Source organism: Amblyomma maculatum, chromosome 8 (assembly GCF_055883805.1).
Source record: "Amblyomma maculatum isolate TAMU_Amacu chromosome 8, ASM5588380v1, whole genome shotgun sequence".
In the NCBI taxonomy this organism is placed as follows: domain Eukaryota; kingdom Metazoa; phylum Arthropoda; class Arachnida; order Ixodida; family Ixodidae; genus Amblyomma; species Amblyomma maculatum.
In genome coordinates this window covers 12,436,266-12,461,289 of record NC_139351.1, presented here as the reverse complement: position 1 = coordinate 12,461,289, position 25,024 = coordinate 12,436,266, and the positions used below count along the sequence as shown (strand labels likewise).

The window sequence follows — 25,024 nt, the reverse complement described above, 5'->3', positions numbered from 1 at the left end:
ACTTTCCAACATAAAAACGGCCGTTCAGATGGACAGGCGATCCTCTTAATCCAAAAGGATTGTCCCTCCACTCAGCTCTCGCTTCAAACACTTTGCTCTTCCATTTTGGAGATTTTGGAGCAAAAACGTAGTTGTGGTTCAACTCTGGTTAACCCTACTTGAATTGCGATAGCAACGGCGGAAGGTTCTTTTGCCTGTAAAATACTCCCCTATCACGCCCTGTCAGTGTAAGGTGCTACATTATCGGCGACCCTTAAGCTCATACTTCAAAAGCATGACGCGAGAGCGTAAGCTACCAGCCCACATATAAATGAGAAAGACTCAACGCTGCTGAATCGAATATGGAGCGAAAGCATTACCTCCTGCTGGCCGAGCGTTCATGTTTTTCTTATTCTTCTTCGTGGCTCGTCAAGGTCAAACGTGGCGCTTCCCGGGATGACGCGACGGGCCGAAATCTGGCGCATTATTTTTATCGCAATAAAATCTCCAACCCCCTTCCCCCCTGGTCCAAAACCTTTCATCGTGGTATCGGCCTATTTTCAGCCAGATAACGTATAGGTTATCTGTACCTAGCTCCTTGACCTTGAAAACGCAGCGAACCCGTATCCAATTCTTATCGGCGGGAATGATAACACATGTCACGCAGCCAGGAGCTCATCTGAGCCTAATCAACGTGGTAAGCACCTATATGACGCTCTCGATCAAACTCTTTTTACCTTATGAAAGAACCTAACACAACGACCTGTATCGGTCTCCACCCCCCTTAGCGGACACCACACTAAGACTTGCATTGTCATCACCGCGTCTCCTTCGACGCAACGAAGTCCATTCTAATTCGTGAGGTAGTGATCACTTGCCCATCTTACTAACCCTCAATCGTAAAGACCTTCGCGTAGGGAGAGCACGCTCGTTTTTCAATTGGGTCAAATTTCGAGCCAATACTGCGACCACCTTCTCGGACATTGACTCCTTCCTGCCTGTTCTGCGAGAGGCCCGCACTCAAGCTACTTCACACTTGGCATGAATGCTCACCTAGCTAACCTTTGGCGCCGCGCACATCACCTCACGCAACGTTTTCATACTCGCGCAAAACGTCACAAAGATCTCGTATTTGATGACAATTCAAGCTTATCCGGGCATACCAGCTTCACCTGCAAAGTGAGACTTGGCACTCTACATGCAACCGTCTTGCACAAGTACCGGGCCTATCACACCTTTGGCGCATCGTTCGTAGCCTAAATGGCAAGGCACGCGGGACCCCACCTCTAGCCGAGCTCCTTCTCAATGGCAATCCGGCTGATATTGAAGATGAAGTTGTTGTTGTTGTTGTTCTCCTCTAATGTGATGGCACATACCCACACAGGGGGATCGGCGAAGAATTGGGGTGCAGAGATATTAGATTTTGAGATGTATAACTACATCGGAAAAAAAAAATAAATGCTAGGGAATAGAATAGGAAATGTAAATATGATATACCAAAATATATAAGAGTAAATTCTAACACACGCAGTAAGAGAATAGTAAGATTTATATGTACAGATTAAAACTTCAAAGCATATTAGCCAGGTAGACGTTTTGTTTCTATTAAGAAGTTTTGAATGGCGTTGAAAACATACCTGTGGCTGTACCCAAGCATGGTGGCATCGAACGATAATAAAATTTGGCTGCTCAAATTAAGACCCAGCTGTTGTAACGGCTTCTCTAAGTACCGCTTTCTCATCATGGTAAAACGGCGGCAAAATATCAAGAAATGGTCTATTGTTTCCGGTTCCCCGCAGAATGAGCAGACAGGAGAAAGCGCCAAACCAGACCTGTGCATATAGAAATTTAGGGGCGGAATACGACATCATAGCCTTGTTAGAGAGACCTCAGTCTGCCTTGATTGACATGATTTCCTATTCCACGAATACTTGAGGTGCAGTCATCCGAGGATAAAATAGATCCAGACTGCGTGCTTAATAAGGCACGCCGCCGAAATCTTGCTGCTGTTATGTACGCTGTTGCCGGGAGGATGGGCAATACAGGGCCGTTCAGAGAATCTTTGGCTAGTCTGTCTGCAATCTCATTGGCTGTCACATTGCTGTGTCCTGGTACCCACACTATATGTATGAGCCTCAAATGTGAGGGGAGCAATGAAAGAAAGGGGTTTAAAATTTGCGAGTCCATATTCGAAGAAACCGACAAGCACAAAGAATAAGAGTCTGTAATTACAGCCACTGTTGAGTATGTTGTGTCTAGTTTGCGCAGAGCAAGCACCACCGCCAGCAACTCCGCCTGGAAAATTGGAGTAAAATCCAGAAGACGGACTGAAAAAGCCCAGTCTAAAAGCGGACAGTATATTCCAACGCCGGCTTTTTCATTAAATTGAGAAGCATCCGTTGCTATCGTTATGCTAACGGGAAGACTTTGTAAATGATCTTCTAATAATCCATTTAAAATGTGAGGTGCTAAGTGTTTCGCATTATTTGGGAAATGTCATCAAAGGTAATTTGAACCGACGATGCACTTACTTTTGTTGGAAAGATGTTAGAAAGGACTACGTGCAAAGGTTGTAACAGATTTTGCACTAGAATTACCTGCGGGGTATGAAACCGAGGCCATACGACTCCAAAAAAGGAGTCTGGTTCGCAACAAAAAATTGATATGGAGCGGTGGAATTGTGATTCATATATTTTCAGATACGTCTGGACAGTCAAGAATTGTAATCTAGTTATTAACGGTGGTATTCGGGCTTCAAGGTATAATACATTATTAGCCACGAATTTGGGGAGCCCAAGGCATAATCTAAGCGCTTCCCGCTCTAAAAGAACAAGCCGCGAATTTTGTAAGCAGATGAACCAGAAAATAACACAGATCCAAATTCTATAATTGGGCGGACATACATAACATAAATCATTAATAGTGCGTCTCGCCGCATCCCAGACCTTGGACTGCTTAACCTGCGCAATATACCCACAGCACGTGCCCCCTTCGCTGCAACATGTTCGATGTGATCCCTCCATGCCAGATGGTCATCGTAAATCACCCCTAGATATTTCAGACTTAACTTGAGGATTCATTTCCTGCTTAAATGTTAGAGCAAGAGTTACCGGATCCTGAATTTGGAAAACAAGGAACGCGCACTTTTTAACATTTAATTTAAATCTTAAGTCATCTAGCCAATTTTGAAGGATGCTTATTTACGATTGCAGGCGCCTGTTAAGGGATTGAATGTCAGGTGCAGCCGTAAAGAATGCGATGTCATCCGCATAGACATACGTGCGGATCTCCTGATGAGTGGGAATTGAACTCATTAAAATGTTAAAGAGCACGGGCGAGAGAACTGCCCCTTGAGGGACACCTCTGGTTTGTTGATATTTGCTAGAATGTACTCCATTCAATGAACAGTAAAATTGTGTGTTTTGTAGGAATGCAGATATTTAATCAATTAAGTATTGTGGAAAACATAGCGATTCTAATCTGTGCAATAAAATTCGGGGCTCTACACTATCATAAGCCTTCTCTATATCTAGAGTCACCAATTTAGCATGCATTTTTTTGCGCTGCGCAAGAAGAATTCGACTCTCAAGGTCGGTATGTGCATTCCATATTGAAAATTTTGCTCGAAATCCGATTTGACAGGGACTAAGAATATGGTTTTGTTCGACAAACTCGGTAACACGTTTGAGTACGACCCTTTCAATTAATTTTACCAAGTTTGATGTTAAAGATATTGGTCTGATATTTTCCAAAGTATAGCCACCACCATTGTGTTTCCGTAAAGGAATCACTTTGGCTAGTTTCCAGTCACCAGGTATCCAAGAATGAATAATTGAATAATTTACCAATTCTAACAAGGAATTTGGAGACACTTCAAAGAGGATTTTTAACATTTTTGACGTTACTCCGTCAGGGCCAGGCGCAGCAGTTGGCAACGTCATTATAATCGAAGAAAGCTGAGAAAAAGTAATTTTAGGAACATCCTTAACCGTATATACTGGGCCTACTAACGTAGGGTATTTGGGAAGTGTTGACAAAAAACGCTTTTCTAAACCTTTAGCGATGTTTTCTACTGTTCTAAGAGCTTCTTGAGGAGTCGAAACACATGAGGGTAAATTTTCTGAGACAGGAATCTTTTTCCGCGATTTTAAAAACCTGAGAAGTGCACGTCGGTTATTAGATTGTGAAAGGTGATTGAAATACTCATTATCATAATTATCTTTCGCTTGTGCGACTGTGCGTTTAAATGCAGCTGCAAAAAATTTATAATCATGCCAATTTTGGGGGCACTGGTTGTGAAGGAGCTTCTTCCATGCAGCCTTTCTTCTTCTATAATCGCGCGAACAATCTGCATTCCACCATTTTGGTGATGCATTGCCTTTAGATGCACGTACTAAAAATTCACACTTCTTACGACAGGATGGAATAGCCTGGCATAATGTTTGCGATTTTAACTCTTCCTTAGACTCAACCACAGACTCAAGAGACGAAATCAAAAATGAGTGAAACTGGTTATAATTTACGTATGATCTCAACTGAGATGTCGGCAGAGTTAAGCGGCAGTTAACCTCAAAAACAATGGGTATATGGTCGCTAGAGGTGCCACCATCAATTGTCGACCAATTTAGTATAGAAACACTAGTGTTGGAAAAAGTTAAATCTATCACAGATTGACTGTGAGCACGTACAAAAGTTGGTAAGCCAGAATTCATGCAGTGAAGGTTATTGTCTGAAAGCCAATCCCACAGACGCTTGCCGCAGGGATCCGTCTTGTAACCCCACGATACATGGTGCGAATTAAAATCTCCAGCCAAAATAACCAAATTTTGACAATTAACTAGTAGGTGGTCTAGCGATCTGGTGTCCTGAACACCATGAGGGAAATAAACATTCGCTAATGTAAACGGACTGAACCCTGGAATTTCAAAATCTAGAGCCAATAATTCTGAATCTAAACTAGAATATTGAAAGGAAATCTTAGCCCTATGACAAAATTTTGAAGAAACTAGAATTAGTAACCCACCACCTCTTGTCTGGCGATCTTGTCGAAATGATAGATAATTTTGTAAGTGAAAATGTTTTTCAGTTGTAAGCCAAGTTTCTTGTAAAACAATTATTACTGGATTATGTTTTAAAGAAAGATAAACTAAATCTGTAGTAGCTGAAAGAAGAGATCTACAATTCCACTGAAGAACTTTTAACTTTCCTATGTTTATGTAATCCGGGCAGCAGCAACAGCCTGCCCCAAAATGTTTTCCTTTGGTTTAGATCCTAGCTGTTGCTTTTTTGATTTTGCTTGTGGGCGAGGTGATGACGGGTTTGACAACGGGGATCCACTGCGTTTTAGAATTCGCGTATCTGTCTCTTCCATATCTGCATCGTGAGCCTCGTCTGACTTGTTGGAATTAAGCATAGGTAATGCGGAAAGAGACTCATTTTGCGAACAAGACATTGCAGCTAATGAGTGCTGCACTGATAGTGAATGTCCAGGTGCCGTAGGAGAAACCATAGCAGTTTGCACAGTCTGAGTATTATTAGCTGCTAGAACATTGGATATGCATTCTGTGACTATTGTCACAATCCTATCCACCATTTTGGTCATGGTTGCTTCCATAGCAGTTATTATGGTTTTAGACATCGTGGAATCTAATGGAGCTCCTGAACGGGCCGACACACCTACATACCCATGAGCTCTGTCTTTAATTTCCTGAATTGCCTCACGCCTCGAGCAACGTTTACGGTCAATAATCTCCAGAATTTTCATTTCATGCGCTCTAGAGGGACATTCCAAAGAATTTGCTGAGTGAAGTTCGCCGCAAAGAGAACATTTGGCAATTTGATCAGAGCATAAGTGTGTTTTATGTGCTTCACCGCATTTGCAACACCGCAAAGTGGATTTGCAACCGCCTGCAGTATGGCCATAACGCCAACAGTTGTTGCACTGCAGAGGCTTTGATGGTAGGTGATCAACTCTGAATATTAAAGGCCACGCTTTAATCTCCGATGGACAGACTGTGCCTGCAAATGTAGCAATAACCGATTCTGTCGGCACACGAACATTATTTACCTCCCGGCTACAGCGATTGACCGCAAAAACGCCTGCCGCGGAAAGAAGGTCAAGGGTTTCTTGTGGACTTAATGAGGAATCTACACCTCGGACTAGACCTCTTGTGCAAGCCAGGTGTGAAGGGATAAAACTGCTTACCTGATGAGAGGCGAAAGAGGGGCATTCTAGCAGGTCCTTTATGCATGATAGTTCTGGCGAACGGCAAAGAATCCCGCCGCGACCAAATTGACGCACCTCGGCTATTCCTTCATAGAAGGAAGTGATTTCCTGAAGGGCAGCTCGAACAGCTCCTGGGTTGTTCATTTTAATGGTGCCCCCATCCTTAGGTACGAGTGCCACAGGGATGTTGCGGACACCGGAGCTCTGAAAAGCTTCCAAGGGCAGATCATCGGTCAGGAGGGAAGCCGACCAAGGGGAGCGCCCTTGGCCGGGGGACTGCGTTGACATTACCTTAAATTGACAATGTCACCGCGTGCGTTAGTCAACAGAGAACAAAAGAAGCACAGGAGAAAGACAAAACCGGGACCAGCAACCCAATACTTAGCCGATCGTCAAGGAGCAAAGGGCGTCGCTGCAAGATGGCGAAAAACGAGGTTGCTGTAGCCCGCTGTAAGATGAAGTTATACGCACCTTTTTATTGCGATAGGAATGCTGCGCCAGGTTTCGGCCCCTCGCGTCGTCCCTGGAAGGGCCACGTTTGACCTTGAACAGCCGCGAAGAAGACAAAGAAGAATAAGAAAAAAGGAAGAGGCAGAAGAAGAAGAACAACGCTCGGTCACCGGCAGCTAATGCTTTCGCTCCACATGCAGTTCAGTAGCACTGAACCCGTCTCATTTATATGTGGGCTGGTAGCTTACGCTCTCACGTCATACTCTTAAGGATCAACTTAAGTGTCCCCAATAATGTAGCACCTTACAGTGATAGGGCAGGATAGAGGAATAATGTAACAGGCAAATGAAGCTTCCGCTGTTGCTATCTGAATTCAACTAGGAATAACCAGAGTTTAATCACAACTAATTTGGCATATCACAGCTTAATGCCTCCAAGGCCAGTTTCCGCTTACCCAGTCAGAAACCCTGACGCAGACATCGATCGCCCATTTTCTAAGGAACAACTGGAAGCAGCCCGCGGAAGCGGTAGAGCTCGCGCCACATCCGGGCATGACCGAGTCAGTTGGCAGGAACTTCGCAATCCCGACTCCGCAGCCCTAGATGCTCTTCTGGACCTCATTAATTCTTACTGGGAGGCCGGAACTGTACCGGATGATCTCAAGCTTTCTCTTATTCACCCTATTCCTGGAACTGGCAAAAACTATCGACTTCCTAGTAATTTGCCTTCAATTGCCCTGACTTCACACCTCTGTACACTCATCGAGTACCTGCTGCATACCCGAATTAGTCACTACATTGAATACGTTAGTCCTGACTTTCGTCTTGCCCAAGCAGGCTGACTGTCTTTAGCTTTTCCGAAGAGTTCTGAATAGAGCTCATCGTAAAGCTCTGCCTGACTATCTCCTGGCTGTCGATATACGCAAGGCCTTTGACAAGTTCGCCATGATGTTATCCAGGAGGAACTCGCCAAACGTTCTCCAAGCACTCGTTTCAATTCGGGATCCGCAATTTCGTTGACATCTGGACCCATTACACTACATGGCAAAGCTCAAGGATGGGTGCCCGAAACCTTTTACTTGGATAGGGGTGCACCCCAGGGCTCCATTGTCGGACACATATTGTTCAACTAGGCCATGACGCGCGTCGCCGAGATTCAGGTACTCTGCAGAAGCGAAATCCGCTATATATGCCGATTATATTAATGGCTGCCTTGAGGCAGCGGATTACGCAAACAAATATTCTATGCAGACTTAACTTCAGGCGGCACTTCTTTGTCTTCAAGATACTCAAACCCAAATTGGTCTCCAATTCACTCCGCATAAAACGGAACTCATTAGTATCGATGGAAAACACAAAACCAAACCCCAATATGCAGATCCATCTTCCCATCGGAGGAAACACGATCACCTCCTCAAATGCGCAAATATGAATCCTTAGCCTGCCCATCAAGAGCTGCAACTGTCCCCAAAAATGGGTTCATCAGCTACAGCGCCACTGGCCAGCCTTGCTCCACACTTTTCACCGACTGAACAACCGATACGGTGGTGCGCGGCAACATGACTGAGAAGCGGTGGTCGTAGAAGTCATCTGTCCTTCTGTCCTCCAACTGTTCTCCAACTGTCAAAAATGGACTTCACTAAGGTCCAACGCCTTCATCACGCAACACTACGCACTATTACTGGTTTACCTAAAAACATTGCTATTGATCGTTTGGCCACTCTTCCACCGCTCTCTAACAGCATTTCCAAGCCACAGACGCGTCACCGAGTATGGATAGAGAACACTGTCCAAGGGTGTCGCCTGCTGGCCTGAAATCAACCGCGCAACGATAACACACCACTCCTATATGCATCTCTTCCCCCTTGGGAGATGCCAGTGGTAACACGCCTAATCGCAGACCTATACACCGCGATTTTTTCATTACCCGGAAGCTCCTCGCTGCCCGTTAACGGCAAGTGCGAATCCTTGATACGATACTGAAGCTTCAATTACTAACAAATTCGCCTCTATGACCTGGGAATGCGATGGCATTCTTTCCCTTTCAAGTGCATATGCGGTCACTTACCTCAAGGTAACCCTCTTCATACTGAACTCCTCGCAGTTTGAAGAGCCTTGTCAGGATTGCGTTGCACCGGAACTGAATCAATATGCATTCTTACCGATTCATATTGTTATGTTACGCAGTCATTGAGACGATAGCAAAGTGCTGGACTAGTGAAAAACGACGACGCTGAAGCTTGGCTCTGATTGTTCTGCGAGTGTATCAAGGAAGAAGAAGAGTGTGTCCCTGACGGCGAACTGCTGCGGCTACGACGGAGTGTGCCTCGTGACAATTTTAGGTCTACAAGAAGATCCTACTTAGAGTTGGCAAAACGCAATTGCTACGGCCATACAGCGTCTCCTTAAACGCCGCTAACTCGCTACCAGAAATTTCAGTGGACCCCATGTCAGTGGACCCCATTCAGTGGACCATTCAGGTTATTCAGTGGACCCCATGTCACACGGACGAATCAGGGGGCAATGCGGCGGCACCCGCCGCCGCCGCCTTGGCAGGTGAGAAGGCCACATTTATTTTCCCACCCCTTGCTTATCCTTACTCGACCGACCCGCCGGGGTGGTGCAGGGGTAAGACGCCCGACTACTGTCCGGAATACCCGGGTTCGAACCCGACCTCAGCTGCTGCGTTTCGATGGAGGCGAAACGAAGAGGTGTCCGCGTGCTGTGCAATTTCAGCGCACGTTAAAGATCCCCAGGTTGTCGAAATTTCCGGACTCCTCTACTACGGCGTCTCTCATAGCATCAGTCGCTTTGGGACGTTAAACCCCACAAACCAAATCAAACCTTACTCGACCTTGGGCGGCAACACTCCCCTTCTCTTGCCCTTATGCACTAAACACGGACCACTCTTCGTAGCCTCAGTCGGCATCGAGTGCAGGTGGCCACATTAGACCCACCGTTTGCGCATAAGACCCATCTCTCCCGATGTCAAGAAGCTTTTTGAATAAGTTCATCGGCCATGCGGCTTACACGCCACGTATTATGGCCCGCCGGCGTCAGTACATAGAGGGAATGATTACGTGCCCCACTGCACGACTCTAACGCGCGGCGGCATATCTCATCTACTCTGGAATTGCCTTGCTCTTTCTATTGGACGCTCCGAAATCGAACCCTACCGCCTGAGCCACCGTTCCCTTCTAGAAACTGACGCTAACACAAAAATGATATTTCGCAAGTATGGCACCCTTAGCCACCTGGTCAGAGCAGAGTACTTAGAGTGACCACCTGTGTAAATACTGAAGATCCTGCATACTCCCCGTTACCCCCATCCATGGCCATGAGCCTTCCTATTTAATAAAGGACTTTGAACTCAACTCTTGGTTTCCTGTTGCCTTATCTTCCATAACTTGTGCAGTTTTATGACATAGCCGTGATTGGCGAGTAAATAGAACGCTTACAAAATCGCATATTTTTTGTGCTGTTAGTTACAGGAAAATAATTGCTTATGCAAAAGGCATAAGTTACCATGTTTCAATATAGCATTGGTGTCTACGTGAAAGCTACGCACTGCCAGAGTTCTATGATACTTTATATTTAGCATTAAAATCTAGCAGCTGCGCTTCAAACGATACTTCCTGTGCCGCCTGCATCCTAATTCTGATTGAGCATGTCTTGCTCTAATATAATATCCCCTAGAAAAAAAGTTAAACATGGCTTAGCTCCGATATGCCTGGATGTACGTCGCAAAAAAGGAGTGACTACCTCGGGTTCAGAACTTAATTTTTCCAGTCTTCTGCGCCATCCGTGAGCAGCTAAACTCTCCTTGGTTTCCATGTCGAGCGCGTCTACGTTCACCGGCGTTTTAATATTCGTTTACAGAAAATTAAAGGCGCAGCATCTGTCACTCACGGATAGAGTGCCTACAAGGGGCTTTAAGGGTACCTCGATGCGCGCGCCCTCTGCAGAACGGGCGCACATCGAGGCAGCTGACTAGCAGAAGGCAAGATGCGCCACCCGGCGGCATTGGAGCGCACTCGTTCCCGCTTGGTCCTCATAGCTGACGGTAGATGAATGACGTCCCATCCTTGACGTCACCCTAATTGAGTGACTTATTTTATTCTGTGGTACATTAAAATTGCGCGCCAAACGCAGTATCTGTCACGCGCGGAATCCCGCTATCATCCTCACGGTACACAAGCGGAATTATGAGCAGCGCTTTACGACTCGTGGTGTGGGACAGCAGTATCAGATTTTACACATTATAATTAGGCAATAAAGAAGAACAAAAACCGCGGCACAGCAGTAAAGCGCTCGGCTGGGGATCCAAGGGTTCGATTCCCAGATCGATGCTACTTTTTTTTAATGAGGAGGAGTCGCACACTTTTTAAGCGTTGCTAGGCAACGCCGGCGGAGCTTGTTGAGGGGGCTGCGCATTTGGCTAATTTGGTCTTAGCTGTGACGTCACGGCATACGGCATACACGAAGCTCGACTCCGATCCTCGTAGTGAAGCTGTTCGCTTCAAACATCTGTGCTTCTCCTAGTGACGTCACTCGGCGATTTCGCGCATACGCACCTCTGGTTAAAAGTGATCACGCACACGCCAGACCTGGTGCTGACTAGTCTAGTGCAGCTTTTCGCTTCAAAATCAAGAGTGCTGGCAGTTTACGAGTACGGAGCCTTCCGCTTACATGAAAGCAGCTCAGCTACTGTGTAAACAGCTAGGGTGAATGAAAACAAAAGAGATGCTGGTTTTGGTGGCTTTTAATTCTTAGGGTTTTACAGTTAGGTTATTCATGGGGCGTAACTATGTATGCGCGTCCTGCTGTGCCAAAAATTAATGTAGACTTTGCTAGCTGTTGCATTCTGAGGGAGAATAGCACTCCCATAAGAATGAACAACTGTCAGCTTCAAATACAGCAATTGATTGAATAACCGCGGTCTGGAAGCCACGGCAATTCAAAAATATAGAGTAGCTACAATTTTGTTCATTCTGCGCATTATTGGAAGTTGTTGTACGGCTGCAAGCTTTATGCATGCCCATAAAGTGACACCGGTAAAACATATTGGAGATTGGTATCTGAATATTCAATGTCATAACATATGTTATGTTGAAGCATAATAATCGAAATGTGGCGCTCTATTCGGTTAATGTAAGAGAAGGATAGTGGAGGCACACAGTAAGACGTCTATTAGCGTAATCGTGGTGCATCATTTATGTTGTTTGCGAAGGGCTTATAGCATTTACATTAAAGGAAAGGCGGAGTAAATTGTTGCTCTCAGCGAACAGCGCAAACGTTTAAAGTAAACGTAAATTGCTTAACAGGAAAAGAAACGCACAGTATCCACCACACTTTTAGTGTGTAGCACAAATAGCCTCAATCACAGATTTAGTTTTGTAGCACAACACAACAACCGATGTGTGTGCAATACCGCTCTCTCTTGCTCACTGTACGTGAAGTGGAGAAAGACGGAGCCGGTGGTAGTAAGAACATTTAGTGGTTATACAAGGGCCAGGAGGTATGTTTGTATCAGCCCATAAGTCACCGATCATTACAAGCACTAGGTGGAGGTCCCTTTTGGGACCCCAGTGGCGGTTGCCGCGTCCGACCAGGCTTGTTGTGCCTGTAAATCGGGGCAGCCGAGCAGGATCGCATCCCAGTCCTCCCGGGTTGGGTTGGTGAAAGGGGGAATAGACGAATGCGAGGGGCAGACCCACACCTTGTGATAGATGCAAGAAGACACACATCACAATGTGAGCAGCTGCCACTAAGGAGGGGTCAAAATGTTTTATGGCTGCCGGGCACAGAAGGGTATTGTTGAAAACGCAGAGAAGGAACCGTTCATCCGCCTTTCTGAGACCTTTACATGGGCTGGAGTAAAGGCGATGACAATGCACCATTTCGGAAATCGCAGCGCCGCGAAAAAACCTAGCGGGCGCGCGACGCATTATGGGAAAAGTGAGCGAACGCCGACCGACCGCCCGTCTTTCCTGCCTCCTGCGTTCGCATAGCTGCGGTGTGTGTGTGTACGTGCTTCGATTGCTTTAAGATTTCGTGTATTTTTTGGTGGTGGGCGGTTGCAGGTGCGTTATATAAAGTGTTACGTGCCTGTGGGTTACTTAGTGGCCGCTGCCACTACTGCGCGCGATGTCGTCGAAGTGCCGAGGCGGTGGTCAGACTTGTTGTGTGCCTGGCTGCGACAACAACACGCTGAAAGACAAGAACGTTTCATTTCACGCGTTCCCTGCAAATGAAAAAGAAAAAAAGGAGTGGGTGAGAAGAATCAACCGCCAGGGAAGTGCTGGTCGCTTCTCTTTGTGGCAACCTTCTAAGCACCACCGGATCTGCGGAGCTCACTTCAACGCAAGTGGACGCCGTGGCTATATGGACCGGTTGCCGACAATTTTCCCTCATAAAGTCATCAGTCAACTATCTCCTTCCTTTAATACCGGTAAATATATATATTCAGGCGGTTATCGCATATTATCATTACTGCCAAATCTCTTCCAGTCGCGAAACGCAAGAAGACGAGCTCCCAAACTGCCTCTGCCAGCCCTGTGCTCGTCCTGAACGAGTTGGAGATCGGCTACGTAGTTGACGTGCCCCAATGCGATCAACGTAAGAGACGCTTTAACTGTGCCATCTTTTTTCTGAGGCTTCGATTTTGTGTGTTCGCATTTTCATCAAAGCGTTTGTACGCAGAGAGCGACGTAGTTTCCCAGGAGCCCACCCAGCTGACCTTCGGTGCACCGGCTTCGTCTCGCACGGAAACAGGTTAGTGATGGTTCAAAATTCTCACTTTCTCCATTCCACTATGAAAACTTATTTTTCGCATTTAACGGACCCCTATCGCGCCCACTCATTGTGAGGTCCACGGGTGCTGTGGCGACCGGTATATTAATAAATGGACCAAACTTTTTTCCCGCGAAGCCAGTTTTTCGCAAGCTTTTGCAGCTAGCCATGGGAAGTCTACATGTTATGAGTTGCATAACCTCATGTATTCTGTGACATGTCATCGGTGATTTGTACCGTGCATGTGTTATTACTTCAGCGAGTTTTCTGATAAACGCGGTACCTCTTCCACCAGTGCACGCATTGTGAAACTTACCCATTTCATTTCTTTCACCGCGACATTATTCCCTTCACCACAGCTTGTAAAAATGACACAAAAGTCAGGCTATCCAAATGCATATACAGTGTAGATTTGGCTGATGTGCTGGGTGCATGAAACCTATGGTTCCATGCTGGTTGGTAAGCTGCTTGCACAGGTGGATCAGTGGAGTGAAAGAGAGTTGGGCTCTATGGCTTTGTCATCCTAGTTCTTTGTTGTCTGTATATCAGTGTAAGCTGAGAGCAAGGGTTCAGAACACACATTGTGGGCTGAAGTGACTATTTCAAGCCCTGAAATCTGTATTAAAGCACGGCCTAACTGTTCGCAAATCAATAAACAGTTTTTATTTTCTAGGTGCCGAGCATTCATACTCCATGGGGCCTCCAGACACAGCATCTGCTGCCGCACTAAGGAAAGTCAACCACCTTCTCGAAGTATGTGGAAAACTGGAGCATGAAAATAACTTGCTTCGAAAAGAGAAATCTGTGCTCCAGAAAACGGTTGAGGATCTGGAGGCTCAGTTGCACCATGTGAAAGTTGAGGCGCTTAAAGAGAAGCTAAAAACAAAAAACCTTGTCTCAAAAGTTCACGGTTTTGTTTCAGATCAAAAGCGACTAGTGTTTTATACAGGGTTTAACTCCTTTGAAAAATTTGATGCGTTTCTGGAACATGTTGAAGGCATGTACCAGACACTGAAAACAGGTGCTGGCAGGCCACCAGCACTGAAAATGAAAGAACAGGTCATTGCAGTGCTTTGCAGGCTCCGGGTTGGGTTACTGGAGCAGGATTTGGCATATCGCCTGAAAGTGTCTGTGTCAACCGTGAGTGCAATGTTCACATTTTGGGTAAATTTTTTGTTTGAAATGTTAATCCAGATACCAATGTGGCCATCCCGTAACACAGTGGACATGTTCATGCCAGACAATTTTAAAGAATTGTACCCATCGACACGCATTGTACTGGACTGCACAGAAATTTTTATCGAGAACCCGTCTGATTACAGTACGCAAAGCGACACTTTCAGCTCGTACAAAGGACACAACACTGCAAAAGGACTCATTGGCATCACTCCAAACGGCTTCGTTTCTTTCGTGTCAAATCTTGCACCTGGGAGACTTTCCGATCGAGAAATCACGAGACACAGTGGCCTCTATGAGTTGCTCGAGGAAGGGGACAGCGTAATGGCGGATAGAGGATTCCTCATTGAAGATGACCTCCGTCAGCTTGGAGTCGAATTAAACATGCCACCTATGTTGAATGGCCGCTCGCAGTTGTCACTGGCAGATGAGATAGCAACACGGCAGATAGCGAGTTTGCGAATTCATGTTGAGCGTGTCATCAGGGAAGTTAAAAACTTCAGAATACTCCGTGCTGTCTTTCCTAATGTTATGGCAGAGAAGCTGAACAAGATATGGAAAATTTGTTGTTATCTCAATAATTTCATGCATGAGCCCATTCTAAACCGATGAGCGATGGTAGTGTTCTTAATGTTTTGTATGTTATGCATGATCTACTGTAATGCAGGGGTGCTCAAACTCTTTAGCCTTCTCATTTGAAGACCAAATCATTTCGCTAAAATGCAGTCGGCTTCTAACATGTTTCATTTGTGTTCTGGCCAGCTTTGGTCACGGAGCCTGTCTTGAAAATATTTGTTTTATGGGGGATTAACGTCCGAAAGCGACTCAGGCTATGAGAGACGCCGTAGTGAAGGGCTCAGGAAATTTCGATCACCTGAGGTTCTTTAACGTGCACTGACATCGCACTGTACACTGGCCTCTAAAATTTTGCCTCCATCGAAATTCGACCGCTGCGGCTGAGGCTTGAAAAGGTGCTGGCCGACATATGTAAAAGGGGTATGCAAGCTGCGCAGCACATGAACAAGTACTTAAATTCTGTTATGACTGACTGTATAGTGAGATAGCTGTAAGCAGCTACAGCATTAGTCCCAAAATAACTGGCTAAAGTGGATGAAGACATGCATGAACATAGGTGCTTGGGGATTCTAGGAACTGTTCCAAGAACCCCTAGAGTTCCCCAAAATGCAGTTTGAGAATCCCTGCTGCAGTGCAAGGCATCGAACTTGCACTGAATTACACTATTTCATGTACAGCAGACTAGAGGAGCCTTTCTTTCTCTGCTGAAGTAAATCTGAAGTCAATGTACAGGCTATATAGAGCTGCAACGCCTTATTTCTCTGTCGGTGTTGTGCAAATGATTTGAGCATAGATTGTGGCAGTACTATATCCAAGTCATGACTGGAAACGAAATCACCAGTCTCATTGCTGATCTACACAGACAAGATGGAAAGTTGGTGTTTGCAGCCATTGTCTTTTCTACGACAGATTGTCTTTCCTAACTTTTTGGAATGAAATCTGTAAAGTGAATTTCACTTTGTCATTTTTACATGTGTTAGTGATGTACTCATTTTAAAAAAAAGTGATATGTATTGTATATATGTGTACTGTATATGTAAAAAATTTGTACATGTATGCGAGTATTTCATGGCACTGAAATTTGAAAGCTTTATTACCAACTCTCATGTAATGTCTTGCATGGAATCCTTCAGAAAGAACTTATATCAGCTACAATACCCGAGATGCGACAGATTTGAGCTTGTCGTCAAAGAAGTGCGAGCTCAGTGCTACTCGAAACTTGTGCATTAACCCCTCAAAGCAGAGATTAAGTATGCTGAATCTGCACCTTGGGCACTGTCTATGACGGCACATTGATTTACTGTAAAGCATAAGCCTTCATTGGTTCACTTCACATATGTTACAAGTCGTACCGAGTGCAAGAGTATCTACAATACGGACAACACACTTGTCACTTTGCAAAGATTTTGCTTGCAACTTTCATTGCGGTTTCCTTACAGAGACCAATGTGAAGTATGTAGCTGCCCATGTGCTTGTGACTGTAGCTGTGTTCCTAGTGACTGGAAGGTGGGCAAGGTGGTTCCCCTGCACAAGTCTGGGGACAAACATTCTCCTAATAACTACCGACCCATTTCACTTACTAGCATCCCATGTAAGATCATGGAACATGTCATCTGCTCTCATCTCGCCAATTTTCTTGAATCAAATTCGTTCTTCAGTCATTCCCACCACGGGTTTCGTAAAACATTCTCATGCGAGACTCAGCTTCTATGCTTGTCACAAGACCTTCATTTCATTCTTGACCGGGGTTCCATAGCAGGCTGTATATTCCTCGATTTCTCCAAAGCTTTCGATAAAGTTTCTCACCAATTACTACTTTTCAAATTAAGTAACCTCAAACTCGACCCTAGCATCGTTTCGTGGCTTGAGTCTTTCCTCACTAACCGTTCTCAATACGTGACAGCAAATAAATGGAACTCTCGTTCCTCTCCAGTGGGCGCAGGCATTCCCCAGGGCTCCGTACCAGGGCCCCTACTTTTTCTAATTTATATTAATGATTTGCCTAACACCATTGCTTCTTCTGTGTGTCTCTTTGCTGACGATTGTGTAATTTACCGTGAAATTAACAGTGACTCTGACATTTCTGTTCTTCAGTCTGATATTAACCAAGTTTCAGAGTGGTGTAAATTATGGCACATGAAGCTTAACATTAACAAGTGCAAACATATGCGTATTTCTCGTCGTAACAATGAAGTAGCTAATTACAACCTCAATAATACTCCTCTTGAAACTGTGTCTTCGTATAGATACCTTGGTGTGCACATAACTTCTAATCTTTCTTGGAATCTGCATGTGGAATCTATTACTAACAATGCTAACCGCATGTTGGGGTACCTGCGCCGAAACTTTAACCTTTCTTTTAGTTCAATAAAACTGCTTCTTTATAAAACCCTTGTTCGTCCCCTGGCCTTGCATCTCTAGAATCTGAAATTGAATCTGTTCAAAACCGCGCGTCACGTTTTATACTTTCCAACTATAACCGTAACTCCAGTGTTACCGTTATGAAAACAACATTATCATTGCCACCGCTTTCACTACGCAGAAATATTTCCCGCTTATGTCTATTTCACAAAATCTATTACCACAATCCTGCCCTTAAGAGCCGGCTACTAACTACCCCCACATATGTTTCAGGTCGCATTGATCATCTTCACAAAGTAGGTGTTCCGTCATGTCGTACTAAACACACCTCTTGTTCTTTCGTTCCAAACACTTCTGTCAGTTGGAACCACCTTCCTAGGCACATTGCTGATATTACGGACCCAAATTCTTTTAAGACTGCCGTATGTAATCTATATTTATAAATGGTAGTCAAATGTTTTTGTTCGTTTTCGGTGACATTGTTGACTGTCGGAAATGATTTTTTTTTGTCTCACCTGCTTTTCTCTTTTTTTTTCCGCCAATACTTTTTTTTTTTTGATCACTTTTCGCCGTGTTATTGTTTCTCCTATGATGCTTTATGCTGCACTGTACCCTGTACCAATGTATCTTTCCCACTCCCCTCTTTAATGCCTTCGGGCCCTGAGGGTATATGAATAAATAAATAAATAAATAAAAGGCTTTCTTACAAAGAAAGGCTCTTGTATTGCACAGCTCACTTAAACATCTTGTGCCAATATATTTTAAGAGCATAACACAAAAGCATGCTAAGCAATGCATCTCTATGTATAAGCACGTTGCAGAAAAATTTTTTTAATACAGTCTTGTTCAAACATAAGTGTAACGAAATAAATAACTTCAATTATCAAAATCTCAAGCAACTCCGTTGGTGTGAAAAAATGAACAAAACATTGCAATGCGTGACATTATGCAAGAGGTATTTGTGTTCTTAACAATTAGTAGTTAGGCTTTCCTACTAGCCTCACTACGGTGCTGAGCTCTGGTTTGGTTTGAGAGGTTATTGGGTTATGCCATGATCATTCTTTTTGGTGCTTTGAATTCCCTACAATTAGATGGTGGGTCAATGAAATTGGTTCAAAAGTGTAGTGGAGTCCATTAATCACAGAAGAGGATGCACAGCTAAATGACAGTTTGGAGAACAAGAGTGCATGCATCTTCCAGGATACTGCTTCCATTTTGAATGTAAAATTTTAGATGCAGCACCTACCGAGCACTCGCTTGTAATTTGGCTACTTTTATGCGCACATGGGAGTTTTTTTCCTACCTATTACGTTTAAAAAACAAAATGTTGCTTTGAATCAAGAATATATAGTATGTAATGTGGCAGTCTTACAAAATACAATAACAAAAAAGAAGTACGCAAAACTGTCTTGACGCCTTAAGTGCAGAAATGAAGAAAGCCAAGCAACCAATATGAGCATATAAACTGTGCACCTCCCAAAGAACGTATTTCTGCAAGGAAGAAAGAAGGACTTTCATATGTTTCTGAAGTGCTGGTTCCAAATGAGCAATAATGATGAAGCAAAAACAAACTGTTAAATTAATGATCTCAATACACTCATTTTGCATCGAATGAAGTGCTGGTTCCAAATGAGCAATAATGATGAAGCAAAAACAAACTGTTAAATTAATGATCTCAATACACTCATTTTGCATCGAAGCATATACATCAGCTTGCAAGTACATAGTAAAACCTTGCACAAGAATTACCTTTCTTACGGCAACAAGTCATCCTAAAAAGTACAAATACTACGCCAGACACAAAATCAAAATGTTCACAGATTTCGCTTGCACAGCAATGATTGCAGTACACAAGCAAGAACTTGCACACAACTCTCAATCACAGCTACACAGCAAGTAGACATACTGAACCTGTGTATGCCAACTAGCAACTAACCGCCGCATTTGCAAATTCTTCTTTGATTTTATATAGAAGATGAAAGTAACCATGAGAAAACATGGTGTGAACAGAATTAAACATCATATTTCAAATATAAATGACTATCATCAAGTCGGTAGTTTGCCCAAATTAACCACACGCGAACCTGCTAGACAGCAACACATCAATCAGTGCGTGTGTCCTGACATCCAGAAAGTGTAGCAGGAAGGATTTAACATGCAGGCACATGAACTTCATAGGATCAGGTAGCAGAACCTATACAGAGTCACACTCATGAATTCTAGCTCGTACAAATGACAAGAAAAAAAGCGTCGGGGACACCAAAACAAATGAAGCATAGGACGACTCGCACCAAAACGCAGACAGACAAGATGCGTCTACCTCCACAGTAGAGGGGCACATTGTTTGGCAGTGGTTTTGACACTCGCATTTCTAGACGTTAAATCCAAAGCCTCGACAGCTTTCCCTTCTTTCTATTTAGGTTTTCAGTACAAGGGGAGAAGGATGCCGCCAATAGAAAGTAACAAAAAAAAAAGGTAAAGGAAGCACAGGGTCAGTGTAAACATGGTTCAGCAGTCCAAATCTCAGTCCTCCTTTCTTTAGACACAGCAGCACACAAAGTGAGAAACGATTTTTACATTCCATACTTCCGCTATGGGCACACAGTTGTCAAGGGCTCCAGACCAGATGAAACCATGTGAAGCCTATTATCACGCACAAAACTTTTTACATACAAGCATTTCTGCACCTTGCCTTGATCAAGATGTATCAAAGCGCCTGTGTACCAAATCAATTGATCTGTCTTCAGCAGAAGGACCCCACATCTTCCGAATCAAAGTGGCCGATCTGTTCATTAGAAGTTGCCGTTTTGTCTTTATTAGGCATGACACGAGACCACCAAGGAATGTCATCTCCGTCCGCAAAGAGTTAAGCATCCACCACGATGGCTCTGCGACTATGGAATTTGGCTGCTTGACCCAATGTCATGGGATGAAATCACAGACATGAAAGTCCCATTTTGGTGGAGGCAAAATATAATGTGCACATTAAAAATCCACGATGGTCAAAGCTGTTTGGGAGCCCTCCATCCCCATGTCCCTCGTTGCCTACAGGATGTTAAACCAGAAAAACGTAGGCTCGACTCAAAACATAGCAATGATGTGTGTCGAACCAAATCAGCTTTCACAATGTGATGACTGGATGAAGTAAAAAATAGAGCATTTAGAATTTAACTCACTACTACTTGAAGGCATTTCAGACAATGCTGAGTTCAGCTTCTCCTTACCCTTACAAGTGAGGTTGATAAAACAATTACCAAACTGTCAAGCTACAAGAGAAAATTGCGTGCAGTGAAAATGAATTAAATTCCAGATGTCGCATGAAACCTTGGCAAAACAGATGGAGAAGCTACAACGACTGTAAGGAAGGTGCGTGATGTTGCTACGCAGTGGCTACATTCTTTTCTTAGGAGTTTACCCGACAGACCAACAGACTTAATGAGCATTGATACCAAGACAAAACAGATGAACACAAACCTTAACCTCATCAGGCTGCACAGTGTTTCTCCTTCATCAAACCTGACTTTCAACTTTAAAGGTCGCACTGCTCCTATTGGCTAAACCTAAGCGCTTTCTTTTTATTACAAAATTATCGATGAGGAGTGATGCTCTGGTATTCAAAACACATTTGAAATGTGAAAATGCTCCTTCATAGTTAGGTTAGGTTAGCAAATGGAGGTGGGAAAATCAAGTGGCAGGAAACGACAGTGGACAAGGAATCCAAAAAATACCTTTCCTCTGTCTGCCAAGAGAGCACGACTTTCTTATCGACAAGCAACACGAGAAAAAAAGTTGGTTCAAAAAAAAAAATTCAGGCAAAGGACAAGGGAAAAATCACAAGGAAGGTAGCCGACAAATGTAGAGACAGGAACTTGGAGGACAAGGCAGCAAGACGTGTGGTGCTTGACATTTACTTTTTACACACAGATTAGTGGCACACACATTTAAATGGGTTGTGGCACAACGTGCACATCGCCATAACGATATTACGCAGAAAAACACTTTCTTCATGGAAAAAAATGCAATACAAGATATTTAAGAAACAAATATACATAAGTATGAACACATGCCAAAGCATGTTACGAGTCCGAGCATCTTTGTCCTGCAGACCAATGTAACATAAAATAAGTCATTGAAATTCACACACAAGCACAGTGCTCTTGGTAGTTCTTGTGACATTCCAGGAGACGTGGCAGCATTTTGGAAATCCAAAGCGAGCTGTCAAAAGTGATCCTCTGAAGAGTGCAGTCTGTGCCATTATCAACCACAAAATCACACCAGGAGAGTCCAGTCAAAGCCATTTGCCCCTGGACCTGGTAAAAGTACTTGTGCGTTGGTTTAAGAACTCCATTCTTCAGGTAGGGTGCCGTATTCACAGCATTTTCTAATTCCTCACCCCGTTCCTTGGCAGCTGAGAGGGTCTTAACTTCAAGGAGACCAAAATCTCCTCCCTGCTCTACAACACGGTCAGGCGTTGCACCAAGAACAGGGACACCAGGGTTGACGCACAACCCACAACAGTAAATCCTAACTGGGACCTTTTTCTTGTCTATGTAACGCTGCACGGCTGCATCTTCATTCCTTAAACCATCAGCCATGTATTTGGTCTGCATCTGGCTAGACCCGAACAACCTCTTAAAAAACTTCTCATCAGCTGGCTTCTTCCGTGACACCACATCTCCAAAGTGTGAAGCAGTCAGGCGCTTGGATCTCTCGAAGCTCCATGTTGTAGAGCCGCTCTGCATCCTAGTCGCTTGCTCAAGGGCCCATGAGTCTTCTAAAGTAAGCTCACAGGAGCCGAACGTGTACCCAGCTGGCACATGCTCAACCCACAGGGCTTGCACCGGCAACCTGATTGGCATCTGGCTGAGAGCCTCCTCCTGACGTGTTCTTTTCACTTGTACGGGCTGAAAGTGGTTGTCCTCCAGCGTCTTGCATAGCATGGCGTTTGGAATATTTTTCTGTGTCTGATACATTCTCTTAATATGGTCTTCTGTTACTGTCAGAGAAACTGTGGTTTCTTGAGTTGCATACCTGCCAGCTTTCATTGGCATATGTTTCACAAAACGCAGTTTTGAGAACTCGCGTGTGTGCACGTTGGCCTTCTTTGCCCCAGTACCCCATGCTCTGGGTTTGTCTGTACACGACTGTGTGTCTTGCACGTAGGCTGCCCCAGAGCGCTTCAGGTCTAATACAAACCATAGAATTGCTACTACATGTTTACAAACACCTGCAGCTCCAGCCCGGCAGTTGCAGGTTCCTTCGTCCACAGTTCCATTTGACGAGAGCACAGCAGCAGTGTTATATAATTTTGCCAAAGAGAATGATGCCTCCACTGTTGCTTTAAGAAAAGTGGATCTGTCAGCCTTGCAAATAAGAACATTGTGCACCTTCTCTGCTTTGAACATCCTGTATCCGCTTACAGTATGCTTCTGAGCACCACGTGAATTCTGATGTGCCAAGATTCCTTGCTCTGAAAACCCATCTGGAACGTCTTTTAACTGTTTTGTCCATGGCCCTTTCGGTAGCCTTGCTTGGAGAGGAAGTGCATTATGAATGGCTTGCAGTGGTACCTGCAACATGGGTATAAGCAAGTGTCAAAATGTTTTCTTTGGCACTCCACATATAAACAGAGCATGGAAGCATACACAGCTGATCATGGCATCACCAATGCGATCTTGAAATAAAGTATTCATTCATTGTGTCTTGGTTACTTGTGGCAAGCATGCTTGAAAAGCAACGCTGAACCCATTTCATTTACTACGCGCGGTCGTGAAGAATGTTGCACAAGGACGGCCTCGGTAAACCACCAGCTAACTAAAACTCCGAGGCCGCCCAAGTACAAGGTACTGGCGCGTCCATGTTTTTCACGTTAGCAAAATATCCGCCGCAGTTTTTTTCGACCGCGTTCGCGTTACTTGTAGCCACCGAGGCACGTTCATATTTTGGCTGCGCCTATCTGCACTCCACGGTAGTAACAAATGGACACCGCGACCGAGATAGTACGAGCCGTCAAACTCGTTGAATATGGCACAGACAGCAACTACTATTTGTATCGCAAAAATATGCTCAGCTACACACAATGTAACAGTGCTTGTTGGTTCTGCTTCGCACTTGCTGCGTGCTATTCGAACAACACTATAGGCAAGAAAATGCGCTCGCACAAGCTAAGCACCAACTCAACTACTACTTTCTTCCAAGATGTACTCATTGAACGAATGCGCTGTCCGTTTCTTTCGACGATATACTTGTTTCAGACTCGTCCGTAGACTAAATAGCACGCTATAACCAAAAGATTGAATGGGCAGTGCGCGATAACGACGTATTTTGCTAAAATATAGCGCGTACATTCTCACAAGACTATGTCGCACTGTTGCAACAAACATGAATGCGTACGCTACGTACTACGCCTGCCGCCGGGACAGCCGCAGAAACTTTGAAGGTTCGCGACGGGCGACCAGTAAATAAATGCACTGTTAGCGCGCGCTTACCAGCAAAACACGCCTGCTAGCCGTAGGATCGCGCTCGTGCCTTCTGAAGCATAGCTAAAACTATACACTGGCACATGTGCGCGCTTCACGAGCGCTCACGTGCGAAAATACTCGCTTCGCGCTCGTAGCGTCGGCTGCAAAACCACAAAAAAAGTTGTACGGCAATGCAAAGATCACTTGCGCGGCGCAAGCATGCTACAAAAGCATTGCTAGCATCCCAAAAAAAAGTTTTGTTTACCTGCTTTTGCGCGACGTCCATGTCGAACCACTCCTGCGCCGGATCCTGCCCGGCAAGCCACGCTCACAATTCCCAGCCTGCTTTGCGGCGGTCGCGTAGGGGGCGCGCGCAACTTTCCGAAATGGTCCATTCTAATAGTACGTCGTGATATCTTTGAAGGTGTAGATAGGATTAAAGTAGGGTTCCAGGCCGGTTGGGGAGAAGACAACAGCCCGGTGAGGAAGGGCGCGGGCGGCTGCGTCTGCTGCCTCGTTTCCTGCAAAACCCTGATGAGCAGGGGCCCACATAAGGTAACGGTGTGCGGGGTCCGTATCCCGTATGCAATTTGAGTAGATTTTATAGGCTAGGAAGGGAGTCCAGCCCTGTTGGACGTTCCGACAGGCTTCTCGCGTGTCGGTAATTATGAATTTTGAATCGGAGTGTGAGGCCGCCAGAGGAAACGCCACTAGCTCATCAGCGTGTGTTGTCCTCTGGTCTCTGAAGATGATACCATTAACTGTTTTGCTGTTGTGAACTACAGCGTCCGTGTACCATCACCCGTGGTGAGGGCTGAAGGCGTCCACGTAGAATACACCTATTTTGTTGCCATAATGTCAGGCTAGGGCGTCCGCCCGTGCCAGGAGCCGACCATTATGATCTTCGTGTGACATATTGGCTGGAAAAGGTCGCACACCGAGAGCGTGTCTTCAGAGTTCTCAGATGCGAAACCTGTCTTTGATGAGTGATGTGTTAGATACGG

At 44.8% G+C, this 25,024-nt stretch overlaps 2 protein-coding genes across 2 annotated transcripts; one reads left to right on the top strand and one right to left on the bottom strand.

Annotated features, from left to right (window-relative positions):
- Positions 1–12,563: 12,563 nt before the first annotated feature.
- Positions 12,564–17,587, top strand: LOC146180559 (uncharacterized). The gene is made up of 4 exons (XM_084576071.1): positions 12,564–13,105; positions 13,165–13,272; positions 13,357–13,428; positions 14,120–17,587. Exons 1-4 carry the CDS (start codon positions 12,802–12,804, stop codon positions 15,232–15,234), a joined length of 1,599 nt encoding a protein of 532 aa, XP_084432197.1. The 5' UTR covers positions 12,564–12,801; the 3' UTR covers positions 15,235–17,587.
- Positions 17,588–21,352: 3,765 nt separating this feature from the next.
- Positions 21,353–24,413, bottom strand: LOC146180558 (uncharacterized). The gene is made up of 2 exons (XM_084576072.1): positions 24,286–24,413; positions 21,353–23,129 (listed from the first exon to the last, which is right to left on the bottom strand). Exons 1-2 carry the CDS (start codon positions 24,304–24,306, stop codon positions 21,696–21,698), a joined length of 1,455 nt encoding a protein of 484 aa, XP_084432198.1. The 5' UTR covers positions 24,307–24,413; the 3' UTR covers positions 21,353–21,695.
- Positions 24,414–25,024: the final 611 nt, after the last annotated feature.